This window comes from Macrobrachium nipponense, chromosome 21, assembly GCF_015104395.2.
Source record: "Macrobrachium nipponense isolate FS-2020 chromosome 21, ASM1510439v2, whole genome shotgun sequence".
Classification (NCBI taxonomy): domain Eukaryota; kingdom Metazoa; phylum Arthropoda; class Malacostraca; order Decapoda; family Palaemonidae; genus Macrobrachium; species Macrobrachium nipponense.
In genome coordinates this window covers 13,043,435-13,064,816 of record NC_087212.1, presented here as the reverse complement: position 1 = coordinate 13,064,816, position 21,382 = coordinate 13,043,435, and the positions used below count along the sequence as shown (strand labels likewise).

At 35.9% G+C, this 21,382-nt stretch overlaps 2 protein-coding genes across 2 annotated transcripts in view; both read left to right on the top strand.

The window, feature by feature from the left end:
* The window catches only part of LOC135197802 (uncharacterized), a 24,192-nt gene extending 17,370 nt beyond the window's left edge, over positions 1-6,822 (top strand). The window contains exon 2 of the mRNA XM_064224927.1: positions 4,126-6,822. Coding sequence (XP_064080997.1) covers positions 4,126-6,806 — 2,681 coding nt within the window. The 3' untranslated portion in view covers positions 6,807-6,822. The remainder of the gene's footprint in view (positions 1-4,125) is intronic.
* Positions 6,823-6,879: 57 nt separating this feature from the next.
* Positions 6,880-8,765, top strand: LOC135197667 (uncharacterized). Its single transcript, XM_064224680.1, has 2 exons — positions 6,880-7,032; positions 7,083-8,765. The coding sequence occupies exons 1-2, from the start codon at positions 6,880-6,882 to the stop codon at positions 8,763-8,765; spliced, it is 1,836 nt and encodes a 611-aa protein (XP_064080750.1).
* The last annotated feature ends 12,617 nt before the right edge of the window (positions 8,766-21,382 follow it).

Here is a 21,382-nt window from a genome sequence, read left to right as displayed (position 1 = left end):
TATATATATATATATATATGTGTGTGCGTATATATATATATATATATATATATATATATATATATATATATATATGTGTGTGTGTGTGTGTGTGTATACATATAATACTTATTTCAAATACAAAATAAAATAACCATGGATAGCCTAAATCTGTAAATATGTAAAACAACATAAACATTATGAGCACACGAGATGAGATACATAGATGAATACTATCTAATTCTAACCTGTTCTTTTAAAATTGGATGTGACTGCAGTCACACGAACATAACAGAAGCAATTGAAAAAATTTTAGTCCTTAAATAAAATTAATATTATTACTGACACAGTAGATTACATATTTTAATGACTGGTTTTTACCTCACCTGAGTTGAAAGCTAAAGCGAGCGTGTCTAATTGGTTATTTAGGGTCTACCTGTCTTATTCAACCAGACTTGGCACAAAATATCACGTTTGTTTAAACGGTGAGCCGTGTCCCTCCCAAGGCGAGATAATCATGAAACAGAAAAATCTGGCGGGGACATTTAAAAGTCTCTAAAACCACTAGTGGCCAGATATGACACGCATTAACATGACTTACGTGAGACGTTTCGTATGTGGTGTTTACTGAAATTCCGTTTAAAACAGTGCCACGGGGGGGAGGGGGGGGGGGGAAATAGAACAGGGCCAAAATAGAGGTCCACAGTTTTCTACAGGAATCGGTAAGGAGAATCTGTTTCTCGAAAACAAGCAGGTTACAGTTTCTCACATAATGTGCAATCTTATTTACATAACTGAAAGTGAAGCAAGGAGGTTTAGGTGAGCAGTGACCTATGGCTCATTTGTTATTCACAGAACCATTCTGGGTATTAGTACTTTCAGGGATGAACAGACCAGTAAGAAAAAAATACATAAGGATTACAAACATTCTCTCTCTCTCTCTCTCTCTCTCTCTCTCTCTCTCTCTCTCTCTTATGAATTACTATACCAGCGAACTGGTCTGGGAAGGGTGACACACGCACACGCACACACACACACACCTTCCCCTCTTCCATTCAGAGCATAAGACCATTATTTTGATTATGAACTCGACGCTGAGTTCCAATCGGCGTCTTAATAACAGAATTTTGGAACAATGTGAACGCTCTTTGGGCATAGATCGAATTCGTATTGTCCCCTTTCTCTACCATACTGCTACAAGCATCACTTTGTGCTAATACTTTATTCATTTAAATATTTATGCGAAAAAGGAAGGTAAGGTAATGGTGCGTACCATGTGGACGGTTCTCGTTGTGAAAAATTTTTATTTCTCACAATGAGTACAGAAGCTGTCAAGTTATAAACACGCGGGTATTGTTAAGTGATTATTGCATTGTTTTATCTAAAGCCATCCCGTATTAGAGGCAACGTCTTCATGCTGAACACACACACATTATATATATATATATATATATATATTATATATATATATATATATATATGTGTGTGTGTGTGATATATATATATATATATATATATATATATATATAACACACACACACACACACATATATATATATATATATACATACACATATATATATACGTATATAACAAGAGATGCACGAGATTTTCATTTGAAACAAAAACACAGTAGTACAGCAACACCAAGAGTTTCACGCATATTCGTCGTCGGGACACAAACAAATTAAGTTCGAAGCAATGATCAAAATCCAGACAAAGTGAAAAGCCGCACTAGATTATTAAATGTTCAATAGTATTAAGACAGAGATAACCCCAGATTATTCGGTCACAACCATACTTAAAGCTAAAAACGAAGGAATACTGGCCGTGCAAACACTAAACAAAAACATGTATAGTACTAAATAATATACCCTATCTTGATAAAAAAAAGAAAAAGAAAAGAAAAAAAAAAAAAGTGTATGACCTAAGAGCGCTATGTACCGAACGCTTGGCCTTTATTTTATTATATATATATATTATATATATATATATATATATATATATATATATATATATATATATATATATATATATGTGTGTGTGTGTGTGTGTGTGTGTGTGTGTACATATATATATATATATATATAGCTAAAAACGTCCCTAGAACCCCACTTGTGGGTACAAAGCATATCCAATTGTGTGAAGAAATATGGGAGCCTATTACAAATAATATAAATATGTTGTATATTATATGTAATATAATATATAAACTAATAATATATATGTTTAATTATATATGTACTATATATAATAATATATTATATATATATATATATATTAATATATATATATATAATTACATAGTAATGTTTGTATGTACATACATAATACACACATATATATAACTCAAAATGAAGACTTCTAGTACTAAAACCCCAAATGTTAGAGATTTGCCATGCCTGCTCTCCCACCAGTTCACAGTATTCAGCAAAAGCACTGATTGCAGTAGGGGAAAAATGAAAGCTTTTATTCACAGAGCTTCAGTGTGCAAGAGCAGTTTCTTTCCATTATCTCAAACACTGCAGGCATTACCAATGGTCAAACAAAGACAAACGTATACGTTTTATTTAAAAAAGGGGCTTTCTGAATCACGTACTTTTATCAAAAATACTTGCGTTTTTAATGAAAAATATTGGTCATAGTTATTTGGATTTTAATTCCCCACTTTTTAAGTAGCAAATGTATCACGTTTTTGAAAAAGAAAAGAAACCTTCGACGTAAATTTTCACACACACCCATATATATATATAATATATATCTTATATATATATATATATATAAATATATATATATAGTATATATACATACATGTGTATATATATATATATATATAATATATATATATATATATATATATATATATATATATATATATCATGATTCTATATCTGCAAATATTTTTATATAATCAGTTTACTGGAAACTGAGTATTTGATTTTCCCTCTATATTTGCAAATGTCATCCAAGTTCATTACGGGACTCTCTCTCTCTCTCTCTCTCTCTCTCTCTCTCTCTCTCTCTCTCTTTGTGAGTTAATATAACCCCCTTGATGACTAAACATTAATGGAACGGATTTGGTACCGGGAACCCAAACAAGAATGTGACATGTTTACTTCTGTGTCCTTTGTTCGTAAGAAAGAGAAATGAAGAGAGGTGATGATAACATGGCTGATGATTAACTGCAACTTTATCAACAGTAAGAAAACAAACATAAATTGATAAATATACAGAAACATAACCATGTTCTAAGGGATATAAAATCAAGAATTTCCAAATGAATGAGTTTGTTGACCAAGTCCTTTGAAATTGTGGCAGTTTTGTATGTATATATGGTATTATGTCGGTTATACGTTTAGCTCTGAGTTCCAGCAAACTCAACTAAAAATGTACTAGTTTTCTTGAAGTTCCGTAAAATTCAAGTATCTTAAAAAACGGGAAAAATGCTCCTTGTCACTAGCATTTGCGACACAATACTAATATAATGCTTTGCCATTTCTAGGTATTTTAAAAAGTACAAGTAATCAATGCCAAATGGATAACAATTTACGCAGTTTCTGTCATCATATCAAAATGCTTTGTAAACCTCAATAATAATAATAATAATAATAATAATAAAAATAATAATAATAATAATAATAATAATAATAATAATAATAATAATAATAAAGCTACCCGACAGGAATAACGTCAAACACATTAGTTGAGACATAATGGGATGTGAATTTGCATGCTAGTGAAGTTTTGTGTATATTCATACATGTACACAGGGTATGATATTGTTAGGGGCGTTTAATGTATATTCAAAAGTTTCTATCCACACCATTGAACAATGTGCATAGCTATAATTGTCTTCGGATTTGTCCGGGAATAAATTCATAAGAAGCAATATTTTTCCGATTTGTGATAATTTGGTTTAAAATTCAAAATCTTTGGGAAATTAAGTAATGACTATTCATTAATCTAAATGGAAACACCCTTTTAAATTTCGAAGGATGTTATCTGTCCAGAAACTGGTACTTTTCCTATACAGCATCTGAATTCCTTAAAAATTAAATTTTACACAATTAATCAGATGCAAATTTTGACTATCTGTAGTATTTCTATTGTTATGAATCCATACTGAAATTCTCATTTCTCTTCCAGCTTGCAACATGACCTACTATGGTGAAGTGGGTAGAAGCTACGAGATTGATCTTGAGGAAAACAGCAACTTGAAGCCACCATTCACCTGCCACATCACATTCGTCGCCGGTGGTGACATTTATGGGGACCTTGTCCAGATTGTCTTCCGGGACCTGGTCCTTGGCCAGTTCCGATCTCATCACGTTTGCGGCTGCCCTAATGGCGAGCTCATGATTGAAGAACCCAACAGACCTCACATAGGCGGATCCTGGTGTGGTGGAACAAGTTTCCACAATGTCTACTACAGTGAAACTAGTACTGTCACGGTGAAACTCAAAGTTCCAGCACCCGAACACGAGACTATAGGAGAGAAGAAGATTAGGCTTCGCCTCCTTTACAAATTTCTCTTAACAGCAGAGTCAATTGTTCGCTTTGGACCCTGGAATAGTGCCAAATACCTGGGAGTTTCTACTCCCGGAACAACTTGTGACCGCATTTTCGACTCTTGTGACAGGCGTAAATGTCGAATACAATCCCCAAATTATCCAGGATTCTATCCTCGTAATATCACCTGCCACTATGTTATTCGACAAGCTACAGTACCCCATGGACGCCATGCTTTGGTAAGTGTTGGTCAGGAGGAGAGAGGCAAGGTGCATATCAAGCATACAGATGCTGCATGTGACAATAATCTTCAGTTATGGCTAGATGAAGATTGTGACGTTGTAGGGGACACTCTATCAATATACGAAATTCAAGGAGAGAGTCGGCGACTCTTGATTCGATTCTGCGGAGGTGGGAAAGTGCCGCGCATAACTGCCAGTGGAGCTGAGCTTTTACTTGTCTTCCAGACATCTCCCTTTGATAACCTATATTTTGACCCCTCAACCATAACACACCCTGGTTTTGAGTTAGATATAGGTGTAGTTTTTGTACCCAAAAACTCCTTCCTGTATGCTGACCAGAAATGTGAATTTGAGATATCAAGTTTTGAAGCACCTAGAGGTCATTTTGAAAATGTTGCTCATTCTCTTCCTCGAGACAGCAAATGTATTTACAAATTCAAGGGACGACCAGATGAAGTCATATGGCTTTATTTTACACGTCTGAAGTCAGTGTATACACAGCCATTGTCCCGGGATGGCCCTCACTGCCGGATCAGAGTTAGCCTGGTGGAAGGTGAAAATGCTGATGGAAATGTGCTAGAAAACACATGTGGCCCTCTAGGAGTGAGAGTATGTCACCGTGAACAACTAGGCCCTGGAAGAAATAGAACTCGACCTTGTGGTTCTCAGGAAAGTTATCTTACTCAAGATTATCACGCAACATTGACAATTCACTATTTACTTCCATCTACCGTAGCAGACCTGCACTTTCGCCTTCATTATGAATTTGTATATGCTGGACCCAGAGCTGCAGCTTTAAATAAACCAGAACCGTGTGACAGGCAAATCAACAGTGACCGTAGCAAAAAAGGACTTTTATCATCTCCAGCAAATAACCTTCTGTACGGAAAATTTGGTGCAACAAATCTAAAATGTCAATACAATCTTCAAGGGAAACCAAATGAAGCAGTTAGAATAACTTTCATATACTTTTATGCCCATAATTCTTCTTGTCCAGGCAGAAGCACTCCACTCCAAGCTTGTGGTCGACCGGCACCCCTTGAAGGTCGAGGAGCAAGGCTTGAAGTGTCTGAGTGGCCATGGCCAGGAGTAGAACTTCCTCAGGCTTGCATATGTAATGGTCTTAATCTACCTGCCACCCTACTGTCTTACTCAGCTTCATTAACCATTACATTTTCTGTTGTGGGCATGGATGTATTTGATGATTTTTCTCACTTTAGTTTTGAGCTTGAATACGAATTTGTCCCTGTGGAAGCTTGTGAGGAATCAAGAATTGTCAAAGGAGAAGCTGGAACTCTTAGTCTTGCAATTCGACCACCACCAGGACCATGTCGAGGTCATCCTTGGCTCTTGCAACCTACCTCTAATCATTTCCTTCTAGTATCAGTACCTGGAAAGGCAATACGAGGGGGTTTGCAAGGAGCTGCACATGGCCAGCTCATTGAAGCTGATGATTCACTCCCTCAAGAGGCATGCCAAAGTTCAGAGCTCCATGTTTATCAGCCTGGTAACCCTCGACCACTAAGTGCTGTTTGTGTTTCTCCAGGTGCTGCAGACACTGTACACGTATTTTCAGAAGGATTCAATGAACCATTATCATTAGACTACCTTGGAGAAGAGGCAAGATCCTTAATAGTTGTATTATTAAGCAGACCTGCATATTTAGCTGGCCAAGCATCACAGCAGCAATACTCATCAATAAATGTTCGCTGGGTAGAAGCTGCACCTAGGTGGCTTGCTGCAAGATGTGCCACTGAATGCCCATCAGTACATGCATGCATCAGTGCATCACTGTTCTGTGATGGTACTTGGCACTGTCCTTCTGGAGACGATGAAGCAGTAGTTACATGTCTCATGGCTCTATCTCCCTGGCTTTGGCTTACATTTGGTCTTGCAATTGGGTGTATCTCAGTTTTAGGTAGTTGGTGGGGATGGACCTACTGGAAGACACGGCACAGATGTGACTCCTCTAATGGCTGCAGTGAAGAAGTATTAACTCCAGGTCATCATGAATCTCCCCCTGAACCACCAGAATACCCTGAATGCATTGATGTTGACTTTGAAACGACCGTCTGACAATACGCCCCCCGTGGGGACGATGGTCCCCCGGGGTTCACGGCATTAATTAGTAGACTTACTACTCTTATCAATGGGTGGAACTCATCTCACCATCATCCTCCAGTTACTCACGAGAGCCGTCCTAACCAAAACGGTACAAGGAATGCACCCAGCTATCAATATAATGGAGTGCGACGCTTACCAATTCTTCGTCTACCAAATGGAGCTCACAATCCAGGAGTTCGTTTGTCAAATGGAGCACACAGTCCTCCCCCACTTTTGAGCCCTAAAAAGGCGAAAGAAGATCTCAAGAGTAAAGAAGATGATACAAAACGATCACTGAGCCCAGTATCAGATAAAGCAAATAGCCCAACTTGGAGTATTACAAAAACAAGTCATCTGGATGAGGAAGAAGCTGAAGATACTAAAAGCTCACTAAGTGAGAAAGTAATGGGAGATACATACAAGCCCCTTGAAGAAATAGAATGGCCAAGTTGTTTCCCTGCCCCACCAAGCAGCCCAAGCAATACAAGTTCTTTGCCTTCTCATGATTATCTGCATGAAATATCTCCTTCTCCCCCTCCTGATTTTAAACATGAAGCATCACCTTCACCCCCAAGCTCCATGCATAATGCTTCAACACTGCCACTTCCTGGACGACATCGTGAACCAATACCCCCAGTTCCAACACCAGAACTACCACATCATATTCTAGCATGCAAAAGTGACTTCCAAGGTAATGGTTCTAAAACAATGACTATAAGTAGATCAAGGAGGAGGTCTCACGATGTTAAAACATCACCAAACCAACCAAGACGATTATCCTTACAAACAACAAAATCATCATCACCTCCCTCTGACTACAGATGGATGTACATAAATGACATAAAAGCAAACGCAACATTAGTATCAAGAAGTCCCATTGGACAAAACTATCATTCCCCTTCACCACCAAGTCCACAAAGTGTTATCACTCTTTCACCAGCCAAATTACAGTGTGACACTTACTACTCACCTACAAATTTGCATCAAAGCATTCCTCCATCATCTCCTATTCAGATGGTATCCTCAGCATCTCCACTTGGTTTCCAGCAAAGCAATTCATCATCATCAAGTGCTTCACAACAAGACAGCTCAATATCTATTGTCTATAATGCATCACCATCTCCTCCATTACAAAATCTCTCTAATGATGTATCCCCAGAACCATCTATTAGAGAAGATGTACAAAGTGGGTCACCCTCACAATCAACACCTAAATCTGCTTCCCTTGATGAAATTACAGTTCATCACTGTTCTATATCACCCCCAGAACTCCAAGAACATTCATTATTATCCCTAAAAGAAAATACAGAAGAAACAAGAAGTCAACCTCCCACACCTCCACCATTACCCGAGTTCTTTGAGGAGGATAACCCTCCAACTCCCCCTCCTATTCCTGAATTTTTTGAAAGAGAGAGTCCATCATTGTCACCTGAAGAGAACCATTATCCAATACCCACAATTGATGATGAGGAAGAAATATATGATAATGTACCTCCTACTCAAATAGTCCCCATAGTTTACCCAAGACCAAGATTATCACAACCTAACCCACTGTATGTCATCCAAGAGAGTCCTTCGCCACAATCCTCTTTTGAAACAAAACAAGAGAGTCCACAGACACATTCCTTAGAGATCAATGATGAAAGTCCGCCTCCTGAGCCAATTGACGTTATACACAAAAGCCCTACAGAGTCTCCTCCACTTCCAGAAACTGAAAACATAAGAGAGGAGACTCCTTCACCACCACCACCTCCTCCAATAGAGGTCGTTCATGAGAACCCTCCGCCACCCAAAGCCCCAACTCCACCACCTCAAAAAGAAGAACCAAAACCAGAAAGTCGTCCATCATCTCCTGAATATTTCCAGCTTCCAGACAATTGGCCTGCATACCCACCATTTCTTTTCGGTGATTCGGACTTCCCACCCCCTTAAAGTCTTCAGCTGGGTTAGTCTCGGTAAAACATAATGACTAGAAATGAATATTTAAAAAAGGATGAAACTTATAGTGCGTAAAAGAATATAAATATACAGGACGCTTAAAGTAGTTTCCACGTGTAAATAGTGCGCCTGTTACGGATGAGTGTTTGAAACCAGAGTTAAATTTTTTACACAATTATTAAGTCCAATTGAATGGAGAAACAATTCCTAGACTCCAATTGATAATATTCTTCCCCTAGAGATGTGATACTCTTGCTAATTTACAGTGTAAAAAAGCAACACCATATGTAATATGAATTATGTTTCCTACAAACTATCGTGCGTGTGATAATACATTAGGTATCTGTACAGTAAGAATTGTATTTTCATTTCTTTATTTATGTCAGTGCTAGAAATTTCTCACATCTGACAAGACTGATTGCATGAAAAAATATGCAATCCGATTACAATTCGTTTCTATCAGATCCCCTGATTGAAGAGGGAAAACAACCATCAAGTTGGACGCCTCTTCAGTGAAGAATCGATGTAACTTCCAACAAATAATCAAAACAGACACAGTGGACAAAAGTCAAGAGGAGAGGACAGAGAGAGTTGTACAGTAACTTGATACTTAAGAAGTTTGTACTCCTAAAATAATGTATCCGTTAATTGTTGTCAACAAAAATTATAAACGAGTTGTGTAAAAGAAATCACTGTATCTTAATTCAATCTGGATAGGCAATGAAAATGAAGGTTTCTTTTATACTCAACAGTTCCGGTCGATCATTAGCAATTTATACAACCAGGAAAAAAACTGTAACGTCTAGAGTACACTTTTTTTCTTCATTTTCGACCAGTCAGTGGATTAAGATACAGTTTTCACATTAGAAACAAATTACTTTCTTGAATGGTATTCAAAGAAGAGTGCAGTTTGATTTGCCATTATTCAACGAATGTTGTTTTAGATTCCATTATAATTCCTTCGCATATTCTACAAAATGCAGTATCCTTGTCGATATCACTTATTATACTAAACTTGGCGAGACTATCTTGGAGTTATTCATATGTGATTTTTTTATTGTGTAAAGAGTACTATTTTAAATACACAATGTAAACATACAGAACTCACACACGTACACAAAACATTGCATACAGTACATAATCATGCATACATGCGAATGAGTGTGATAAAACACAATTGGTCTTTTTGCGCAAGCATACATTTACCGATAGTGTAAAATAATAACAGATTCGGTAGCATTGCTGCTCATCAAATGACAGGCTTTTGCGAAATACATAGCCATAAATCGCTTCAGCTTCAACTGCCAAAGAATGACCACGATTTTGGTCACCAAAATGATTTCTCTTTTTTTCTGTAACTGATATCTACATTGTTGCAACTACGAATTCATTCTCTGTAATACTGTCTCTTGTTTGACATGATGGACATTTTGCCAGATAAAATGCAGACGATCTCCTCCAATTCGTTCAGTTTCCCAAGGGGAATGTTATTCTTTTCGAGGCAAAAAAAAAAAAAATAGTCAAAGATGATTTGATTTCACTTTATGAACGCGGGCAAAATTTGCCTTACCGTTCATCTTGCATCTTTGTCTGTGCCTTAATTCCTCCTCCTGGAAACACATACATGCTGTCATAAAAAAAATAACCCCATATAAACAATAATTCAGTAAACATTAAATGAAATAACTGAAGTCCCTCATCTGATTAAAATGACCTCTCGACTTACGAGTCGCCAGATGGAAACTGATTTAAGACCTGATGAATAAATCATATGAATATTGCTTCAATCACCTAATGGGAATCGTTCAACATTTCGGAGATTTTCAAATATTTGCTAAGAACATTTTAATTTCAAATCTGAAACGAGAAGCGACTTCTTTAAAATCAATAGGGTCTGGGCTCACTGGAGGAGAAATGACGAGATATCTTTATTCTACTGAAGACATATTTAGCTATTAAGAAGAGAATATGCAATGGACTTTTTATAAATATTTAGAACCCCCTATTTTCTAATAAAAGGACATCAATCTTTCTCCATGTTAAAATGTTTATAAAACACCTTTTCTATATCTCCTTCCATCAATGTTTAAAATTATGCCACGGCTTCTGAATTGGTAACGATTAAATATAAAAATACTCATCAGAACTTATTCATAAAAAATGAGGCTGCATAATCAGTGGTGTGTCTGGCCCAGTCCCGCGAGATCCATAGCTTGCTTAGTAGTATAAGGAAAAAAGTCGCTGAGAAATTAAAGAACGAATTTTTCAAATTTAAGAGGATTCAAATGGGATCTCATCTGGAGGATATGATGCGAATTCTGACGAATTCATGGCACTGTCATATCGATATAGGCTTGTAAAGTGTTGAGCAAAATTATATATATATATATATATATATATATATATATATATATATATATATATATATATATATATATATATATATATATATATCACAGCCACTTCCCCCCTTCAGAAGAACCCACACATTCTCCCCAGACTGAACGTGCAAGTGATTCAAAAACAAACTTAGAACTGCAAAATCCTTTAATCCAGCTCCCAAGGCTAGACTGAGGATGACCCGCCCTGCCGTAATAGAACTGACAAGAGGCCATCCTCTTAACAGATGACCTCTTTGCCGGATTCTTCCTCCCGACACAGACACGCATACATACATACATACACACTCACATAAACACGAGAGCAAACACCTAAACCGTTTAACTCTTCCCTTTCTCCCCCAGATTCCCAATATCTTCGTTCTTCTATTTCTTAATTCTTCTCTTACCTTATATGGTGGGGGAGGAGGAGGGGGAGGGGGAAGGGGGAGATCAGCTAGGAAAACAAATACTCCTTTACCGTTAAAATGCCATTACAACATATTGTGGAGCATTAGGTCTCAGACGGAGATGGAGGGGATGCAATCTCGAACTCAAAATGCTCATTTGTCTTTTGTCTTGAATAGCAACAAGGGTTAATCAACGGCGCGCATTTCCAAAATGGACGAAGAGAGAGAGAGAGAGAGAGAGAGAGAGAGAGAGAGAGAGAGAGAAGCCCAACCTGGATCTGAGTCGGGAATTTTTCTTTCTCGTACACAAATACATCTTAAGAAACGCTACATACACGAATGCATGGAGTTGTACATGTGTGTATATTTTTGCTCACTTGAACATGTTACACACATTCACAAATTTACAAAATATAGACATAAGTCTGTACACACTATATATATATATATATAGATATATATATATATATATATATATATATATACACACACACACACACACACACACACACACACATATATATATATATATATATATATATATATATAGTATATATATATATATATATATATATATATATATATATAAATATATATATAGATATATATATTAATATATATATATAATATTATATATATATATATAATATATATATATATATAAATTATAATATATATATAATATATATATATATGAAACATCAAGATATTTCACTTTTCTTTCCAGTGCTTCTATGAGTACTTTAATTTTATGTTCTATTCTATTTCAGTTAAAAACCTCATTGGTAGTATTTTTGTCTATCGAACGCCCCTAACTGCATATCTACGTATGTCAAAATCATCCTTTTAACTTATCCTTTACTACCACTATTTGGATATATTAAAAAATATATATATACCAATGTCAGTGATTACGATCTAAGCTTGCATGTCATAGAATCTCATTCGCTCAAATTACGCATAATGACTATTCTTATCATTATGTGATTTTTCTGAAACAGATTTCAATTCCAAAACGTTACAACAAATTTTTTTCTACAAATTAATATTTCGACTTCTTTTGTCTCTTTCTAAATTCTCGCATTTTTTATTTTTTCGAGCGAAACCAAAACGCATAGTTAAAAAAATTTATTTTCATGATAATGTGCAGTTTTCAATGTATTTCCAATAGTAAAATCAAATACCCAATAGTAAACATTGCCCCCCCTCCCCCCCCTCCCTCCCTTTCTTTCATCATATATTTGAATTATAGCTATATATCATAATAGATGAGTATACATATAATAAAATTTATCACCAATTACCAGCTTCAATGCAGACATTATTTTTTTATACTGAATAATATGAGTGTGCAAAAAAGTTTATGTACATAGCTAACAGAATAGGTTCCGTTACATTCATAATTTGCCTGCCACATAGACGGTCACTGTTGGATTTTACGAGCTGTCGATGTTACCGTCGACATAGATTTTAAAAGTGCGGGTGTCAGCGTCGACGTCGACTTGTATTGCACGATCTGTCGACGTTAGCATCAACGCGAGTCTTTATGATGTGTCGATGTTACCGTCGGCGAAGACATTACGGATTCTCGACGTTAGCGTCGACAGCGAGTGTAAGACTCGTCGAAATTGGCGTCGACACTGAGTGTACGACTCGTCGATCTTAGCGTCGACACGTATTTTGCAGTGAGTTGATGTTAACATTAACAAGGATTTCAAGATTTCTTTGTCGACGTCAGTGTCGGCATTCATTTTACGATCTGTCGACGTTAGCGTCGACTGCATTTTGTGTCACTCGGTGTTCATATTTTCAGACCTGTCAAACTTGCCTCTCGAAGATCTCTAACGTAAAAAGATATCATAATAAATTACATATTGTATATGATTTAAACGAAGAAACTAAAAGATTTAACTTAGTGAAAAAAAAAAATTCTTAATGTATGTTTCTGTATTTCATTCTTCGATGTCCACTTGTATGACTTCACTTCCATCAAACTAAAGGAGTAAACCAAAAATAGAAATGACATAATTCTACCTTGTGAACAGTGACAAACAAACCGATGAACCGACGTGTACCTTCAAAGGCCGTCTTTAATCAGTGTGATTCAAGTGTGATTCGGCAAAGGCAAAAAGAGTGCGATAAACCACAGTGAGAGAAACGATCCGAATAGCACGGGAGTTTGCTACGCGTTTAGCATCTTCTACACTGCAAGAAAAGCGATGCAGGCATTGCATTTAACACTGTGGTGACCCACGCAGTAAATAAACGTGTCAGTGATTCAACCAACAAAGTATAAACACTGTAATGTTAATGCTGTTCTCAGTACAGTGGACTAAGTAAACGCTCTTCCCTTGATTGCCGAATAGCAATGTGATCGCGCCGGCAAAAGACGCCCAGGTGTATATACCAAATGATGAACTCACCGTTCGATGGGATAGATCCTCTCCTGTGTGGTGCCCTAAGATGACTTCCTGCCTCTTACCTGTAAATAAACCAGAGTGTCATTTATTAAGTTTCGTTATAATGATTAAAGATTATTACTTACGTATCACTTATTTCCCTTCATAAACATCCACATGCTTCACTGTATACCATTATTTCATCTACAGGATCTTACTTCAAGTAAAGGATTTTACACTTAATGGTATGTTATCTTAAAGCTGTGGATATAAGTATGTCATGTCAAATCAACAAAACACGTTATTAATCAAAATAGTTCCATTACATCAGGTTCAACACACTATCACACATCCTTGATCAAAAAGAGGATTTACACTGCCCGCGTATATATTTCAGTGTATTTTGCTTTAGTTGATTAGACAACCAATGAGAGAGAAAGAAGGTCATCTTAGCCAAGACAGGGTCTCAGTGTCATTAGCCTAGTTATTAGTTGAGTGTAATTCAAGGTAAACACATCCCTTTGCTAGTTATAAATGATGAAAATGTTAAATAAAAAAAAATGTTGTCTCCGTGAGAACATTATGTGAGAAGTGTTAAAAATATGTTAACTTTATATGTAAAGTTTAATAAATATCTCTTGGATAACGTGGTGGAGTTTATTGATACCTTCATGAGATATATTCATGATACATTTATGAGCTGTATTCATAAAGGCAAGCAACTGATGAGATAAATGAAAACAGATAAAGAAAAGTTTAATCCTGTCATCTTCCCTGTCGAGTCATGAGAAAATATAAATTTCACAAATATTTACCCATGTACATTCCACAGAAATGAAAATAACTTTTTCGAATGTGAAAAATATATCCCCTCAGAATTACAATGGCAAGCAAAAACAAAAACCTTCTGAAAATTAGTTTTGATCAATTTAAAAGTAGAAAAATAGTCTAATCATTAAACAAAAAATAAAAATAGCTAAAAGTTAACACAAATACTTCATTTTGAATGGAAACTCAAGGTAATTGAAGATGTCATTCTTTACACTTACCTTTCATAAAACGAATAGCATATATAGCTCTCTCTCTCTCTCTCTCTCTCTCTCTCTCTCTCTCTCTCTCTCTCTCTCTCTCTCTCTCTTTGCAAAAATGAACTCAGTAGGGCCATGATGATCGGGTTTACAGGTATCTCAGAACTTCTTTGTTTTAAATGTGTGGAACTACAGGAAAGTGACACAGAATACCACTCATAGTAGGTAAGAAACAAAGGCATATTAAAAAAAATGAGCACAATAAAATAATATTGCTGAGATGTCAATTAAGCAATATCCTAAAAATCTATGTGCTTTATACAATAGGCTTTGACTCAACTGATAATGAAATAGTGCCTGTTTTCAGGCTGGCGCCTGTCTCAGTCTCTTTTTCTATTCAGTTCCTGATAATATCCAGCCAAACTTAAGATTAAGCAGAGAGGAGGGGGATGAAGGGCACCTAGGACATTAAACTTTACCGAGAAGGAAAGCCATTAAGACAATGAATTCTTTGCGATTAGCAGAGGGGAAGGGGGCACGGAACTTAAGCTGTCTCCAAAAAGACTATTTCTGTGACCGATATGTTTTCTATATCTGTATGACAGAGAGATTTTGACAAAGTGAAAGTAGAAAACCGATTGGAAACAAATTAATAAAAGTGGCAAAAGGAATAGCGGTATCAACAACACCTTTTGGTTCACATTTTCTGGCTGACTTTTCTCTCAATGCATATGCTCCTCCTTCCTCTACCTCTTTCTAATCCCATGTTCTTCCCTTATTAAAGTTTGCAGGGTTTTTGCATCTTTAAAGACTGACATGGCATCTATCCCGGATCATATTCCTGCCATATTTCCATATAATATTTGAAACAGTTCAATTCTTCCACTTTTAACTACTTTGAATCCAAACCCCTTTATTATGATCACAAATATGGCTTTCGTTAGGTAAAAATATGCAGATGACCTTTCCCATCTCAGTAATGTTTGGTAGTCTTCATTGTCGGACCTCAATGAATCATTCATAGTCATTGTTGACATCTAGAAAGTATTTGAAAGCGCCTAGACTAAGGTTGTACAAGCTAAATTTAGTGCTTATGGCTTAACACCCTCCTTCTTCAAATTTTAAATCTGTTGTTGCTGATACTGATGTATCTGTTCCCTTCCCTAATATTAAGGTTTTTATCACAGTCGTGTCCTTGCAACATTACTTATTTTCCTCCCTTTTATTAAAGCTCTACGTAGAACACAAACATCTCTGGTTAGGCTGTTGCTTGCCCACATATTTAGGCTTTGGTGTTTCTTTTGTCTCCCTCTTCCATGAGGTTGAATCTAATGCAAACCTCGATCCTTTTCTCCCTCTTACAGGAGGAGCTCTCTCTCTCTCTCTCTTTCTCTCTCTCTCTCTCTCTCTCTCTCTCTCTCTCTCTCTCTCTCTCTCTCCTTTACATGTACTATTTCACTCACTGTTCTGATGAGGTCATGTGGAAAATTCAACCTCGTTTCAAACGGATTTAACATCTAGCAGGCAACCTCCGCCAAATTTACTCGGGAAACCAGCAATACCTCAGATTACATTTTCTGTGGCTGTTTCATTCTTTTCGTTGCCAACCTTCGGCAGTCTTTTCCGTATCTATGATTCTTAGACTATTTTTCTTCAAGAGGAAGAAAGGTCGCGTCTTTCTCTTTATTTTTAAAATTTACCTATTCCCTACGTTGCGTGGCAAACTGGTCTTTACTCCTTAATAAAAGTAGAGGACTAAAACAAAACACACAAATTCTGAATTATTTTTTTTTTCTGTTTAAATACTAAATCATATTTATGAAAAATATGTATGTATATATATATATATATATATATAAATATATATAATATATATATCTATATATGTATGAGATATATATATATATATCTCTATATCTCTATATCTATATCTAATAATATATATAGATATAGATATATATATATATATAGATATATTATATAGTTAATATAGATATATTATATAAATATATCTATATACAAACTAAAACTAAATAATATATATATATATATGTATGTCTTTTTTTTTTTCCCCCCCCCCCTTATCTCCTCTCCTCTCTCTCATCTCTCTCCTCATCGTCTCTCTCTCCTTCTTATCTATATTTTCATATATATATTTATTATATTATATATATAATATAATATATATATATATAATATGTATATAATATATATATATAATGACACACAATTTAAGTATCCCTTGAAGGTTTTTGATTAGCAATGGACAACTATTTTAAAAAATGTATATAAAAAAACAATCACAAACAAATGTACATAAAGACATACTGAATGAATAACCTACGAAACATTATAAGGGATTATTAAGGGAATAATTCTGGAACATCTGGAACAAATACTACTTCAGGGAAAAAATATGCAAAATAAAGAAGAAGCGTCATGCCCGCTAAAACGAACAGAACCATTATGGAATTCACAATCTGTTCCCATTGTTTGGTTTATACAAAACTAGAATAAAAAAAAAATGGCTAACAAAAAAGTACCCACAAAAACAAAGAATATAAAAAGAAAATTCCCTCGGGTTTAACCAGAAAAATATTTTACATAAGAGCCTTTAAATATGTACATGAGAATTAAAAAATAAACACGCCAGTCAAAAATGAGATCAGAAAATGAATAATCAATAAACCTGACAGAATGCTTTTGAAACGTTATAGGAGTTGCTTTTGATTCGGATGCTTAACGCCGTATCAGGAAAGCTTTATTTATAGCTCTAAAAATATTGAAACATTATTTACATCAGATTAGTTGATATGAAAATGTTACCATGACATTCGAATAAGTACCGAGATATCTAGTATGAGATAGAACTAAAACTCACTCGTACCCTTTCCCTGTACAGCTGCTTTATTCTGATAAGTGAAAACCTACTTCTCTGGCTTGGGAAATTTGCATACATGTATGGCGGACGGAATACATAGAAATCATTCGACTCTGAATTTTTACAAAGCCTGATTAACAGAATAAAATACGAAGATCACCTGCTTCTAAGCTATACCAAGGTAGATCGAATGTCTCAGTCCAGTATTTCGCATTAAATTATGATTTTTTTAACGAATAGGCTCACAGATTGGAAAAATTCAGTGCCTTGCAACTGCAGTGAAGTGGCTCCAACGCCTACGCATGTAGTCAGCTAACCAGAATGGAAAGTCAAGTTGTAAAATTAAGTATATGTTAGTTTAACCAGACCACTGAGCTGATTAACAGCTCTCCTAGGGCTGACCCGTAGGATTATATTTTTCTACGTGGCTAGGAACCAATTGGTTACCTAGCAGCGGGACCTAGTACATCTTATTGTGAGATCCGAACCACATTATATCGAGAAATTAATTTCTAATCACCAGGAATAAAGTCCTCTCATTCAGCACTGCCACCAGCCGGGAGCGAACTCGGGCTACCAGAATGGTAGTCGAGCACGGAACCCCCTCGTCCGGAGTGGAAATGGTCAAGTTGTAAAACGGTGCTATTGTGAAGCTATGAATTAAAGTAAGGAAAGGCTACCTTGACACATCTGTTGCGCTTTTCCACCGGGAAAAACGAAAGGAAGAAAGGTGTTCTTCTGCTGAAGGTTCAGAAGGCACAAAATCGCCTGAAAAGTAAAGTGACGTTAGCCGTCAATGGTGTGCTACCTAGAAAATGGGCTTCATTCTTTTGTAATTCAAATGAATGTAAAAAAAAATTCAGGAAACCCGCTATTCTGCAAATCGCAGCCTCGTTTTTCTCAGGCTGTCAAAACAGAAATAGAAGCAGAACAGGAAACAGAAAATTTACAGAGGAATAAGAATGGGAAAACATCAAATTATGAATTATTTACCCGATTTTAATTAATTTCTTAGAAGCGAAGTTTGCCTTCTAGTGGGGCATGTCACCCATTTGGAGACACGCTTTAGCCTATACAAATTACACTCGTGCAAATATACACATTCTTGAGCCTGTGGAGCTCAGAGGAAAATTACAAGCATTACTCGTGCAACGTGAAATAAAGGTTTAATTTCGGCTCACTTCAGCTAACGTATATTGACCATATGGCTAAAAATTCAGAATAAGACGCAAATACTATTTCTGCTTGCACAAATTTCAGCAAAGTGAAGAGGAAAAGTTTTCCCAGTTTCTATTGCTTTTACACTTTCACTAGAAGACAAGATATTATTGTTTATAAAATGAAAATTATTTCTACTCCAAACAACTGGTTAATCATTTTAAATCTATAATAAATTAGACTCCATTTTCACTAGATAGACCATTAGTAAAGTCTTTCCAGCTAGTAATAATAAAACTTTTTACATAGGGCACTTGTCAAAAGAACAAAACCAAACACTGGCTGATAAGTAAGCCAGGCCAATGAACCAAATGACCAAATCGTGTTTAGCCCCAACCCACTAACCATCCCCCCTTTCTCTCTCTCTCTCTCTCTCTCTCTCTCTCTCTCTCTCTCTCTCTCTCTCTCTCTAAGGTCTGCTCAGGAAGATGATAGGCTAGTCAAATGAGCAATAATCCTTGGGAGTTTAAAAAGAAGTAACTAGTTCTAATGCATTCTAAAGGAGTCAGTAAAAGACAAAAGTCTTGTGTTTCACTAAATGAAAGAGGGAACAGGTTAAAGGATGAGGATGTCGTGGTTCGTTTAAGCTTACATCAAAATCATGTTCAGCAAGTTCTCAATGTTAACAAAATTAACTGGCATATTAACATCGTAATTGAAGTCGATTATGCTCTAAGTTAGGTATATCTTCGTTTAACCAGACCACTGAGGTGATTAACAGCTCTCCTAAGGGCTGCCCCGAAGGATTAGATATTTCTACGTAGCTAGGAACCAATTGGTTACCTAGCAAAGGGACAAACAGCTTATTTTGGGATCTGAACCACATTATATGAGAAATTAATTTCTAATCACTAGAAATACATTCCTCTGATTCCACGTTGGCAGAGCGGGGAATCGAACTATGCTCTAAGATCAATGTCTGAATATAATTTTGGTTTTCTGAGTGTGTAAGTAGTATGATGTTGTGTGCAATTCTATTCAGATAGAAAAGCAAAATATAAAATGGTCTCATGCATGGTGAATGTCATTAAATCGTATACCTATTCAGAACTGAGAAATACCTAATGAAAAATATGGGCATGATAAAAGTACAAATACTTCTTACGTGCTCCAACAAAAAATGTATTTTCGTGCCCCGACAATCTCAGCCAGTAAGGTAATTCCAAGCACGTTCTGAACTTTTGTTTTAATCACTGACTGAGTATCATTGTCATTTTAAAGGATTAATTGGACACGTCTCCGTTATCATATATGGATCACAACACCTCAGCCGGAACCATAATCTAGTTAGCAAACAAGCAGTTCAAGTGATTACACCCCTTCCCGTATTCGAATGAAAAATGAATCCATCACGTGCTACTCATCCTGTGCCAGAACTGGTATTCATCAAGTGCTCATCAATCACAGGAAAGAGCCATCGAGATTCATCAGTAGTCTTGAACAATGTCCATCACATCAATTATTCTTGATCACTGCTCATCAATCACAGTCTGTTCTGTTTGTAGGCAGTCATCGTGCGAGATGGCAAAACTGCCCATCAATTATCATTCGTTCATCTCGTTCTCTTTTCTGTGATATTCACGAAACTTAGTTCATTTCGGAAGAGTTTAATAATTCTTGCTGACAATATACATACACACACACACACACACACACACACACACACACACACACACACACATATACTATACTATATATATATATATATATATATATATATATATATATATATATATATATATATATATACACACACACACACACACACACACACATATATATATATATATATATATATATTATATATATATATATATATATATATATGAACCTTTCATTCATATAAACACGTAGGTGCCCCCCACACAAACGCACACATATACATATAAATATATATATACCATGAAATTTAATCAGATCATTTGGCTGCCAGTTCCGTTTGTGTAAACAATCAGGCATAACCTTTGGAGTTCTGTTGTATTCATTATCTGTTGCTCTCATGCAAGGGTTTCTGCAAGTGCCACTTAGAGAGGAGAGCAGAAAACTTACAGCATTTTCCATTCAATTGTTATTTTAGTCAAATTCAGGTCTTTGATATCAGTGGCTTCCATATATGACTTCTTTTTTCAGTTCTAAAATAACACAATTTTTCTCCAATAATCCTCTCATACTTTGTACTAACTATTATTTCTTGTCATATTCCTCTTCAGTTACAAATATCTACCTCGCTTTACTAATACACCTTCATCTTTCGGTCCTTTCTCTTTCTCATATTCATTCTGTTCTCAATACTGACA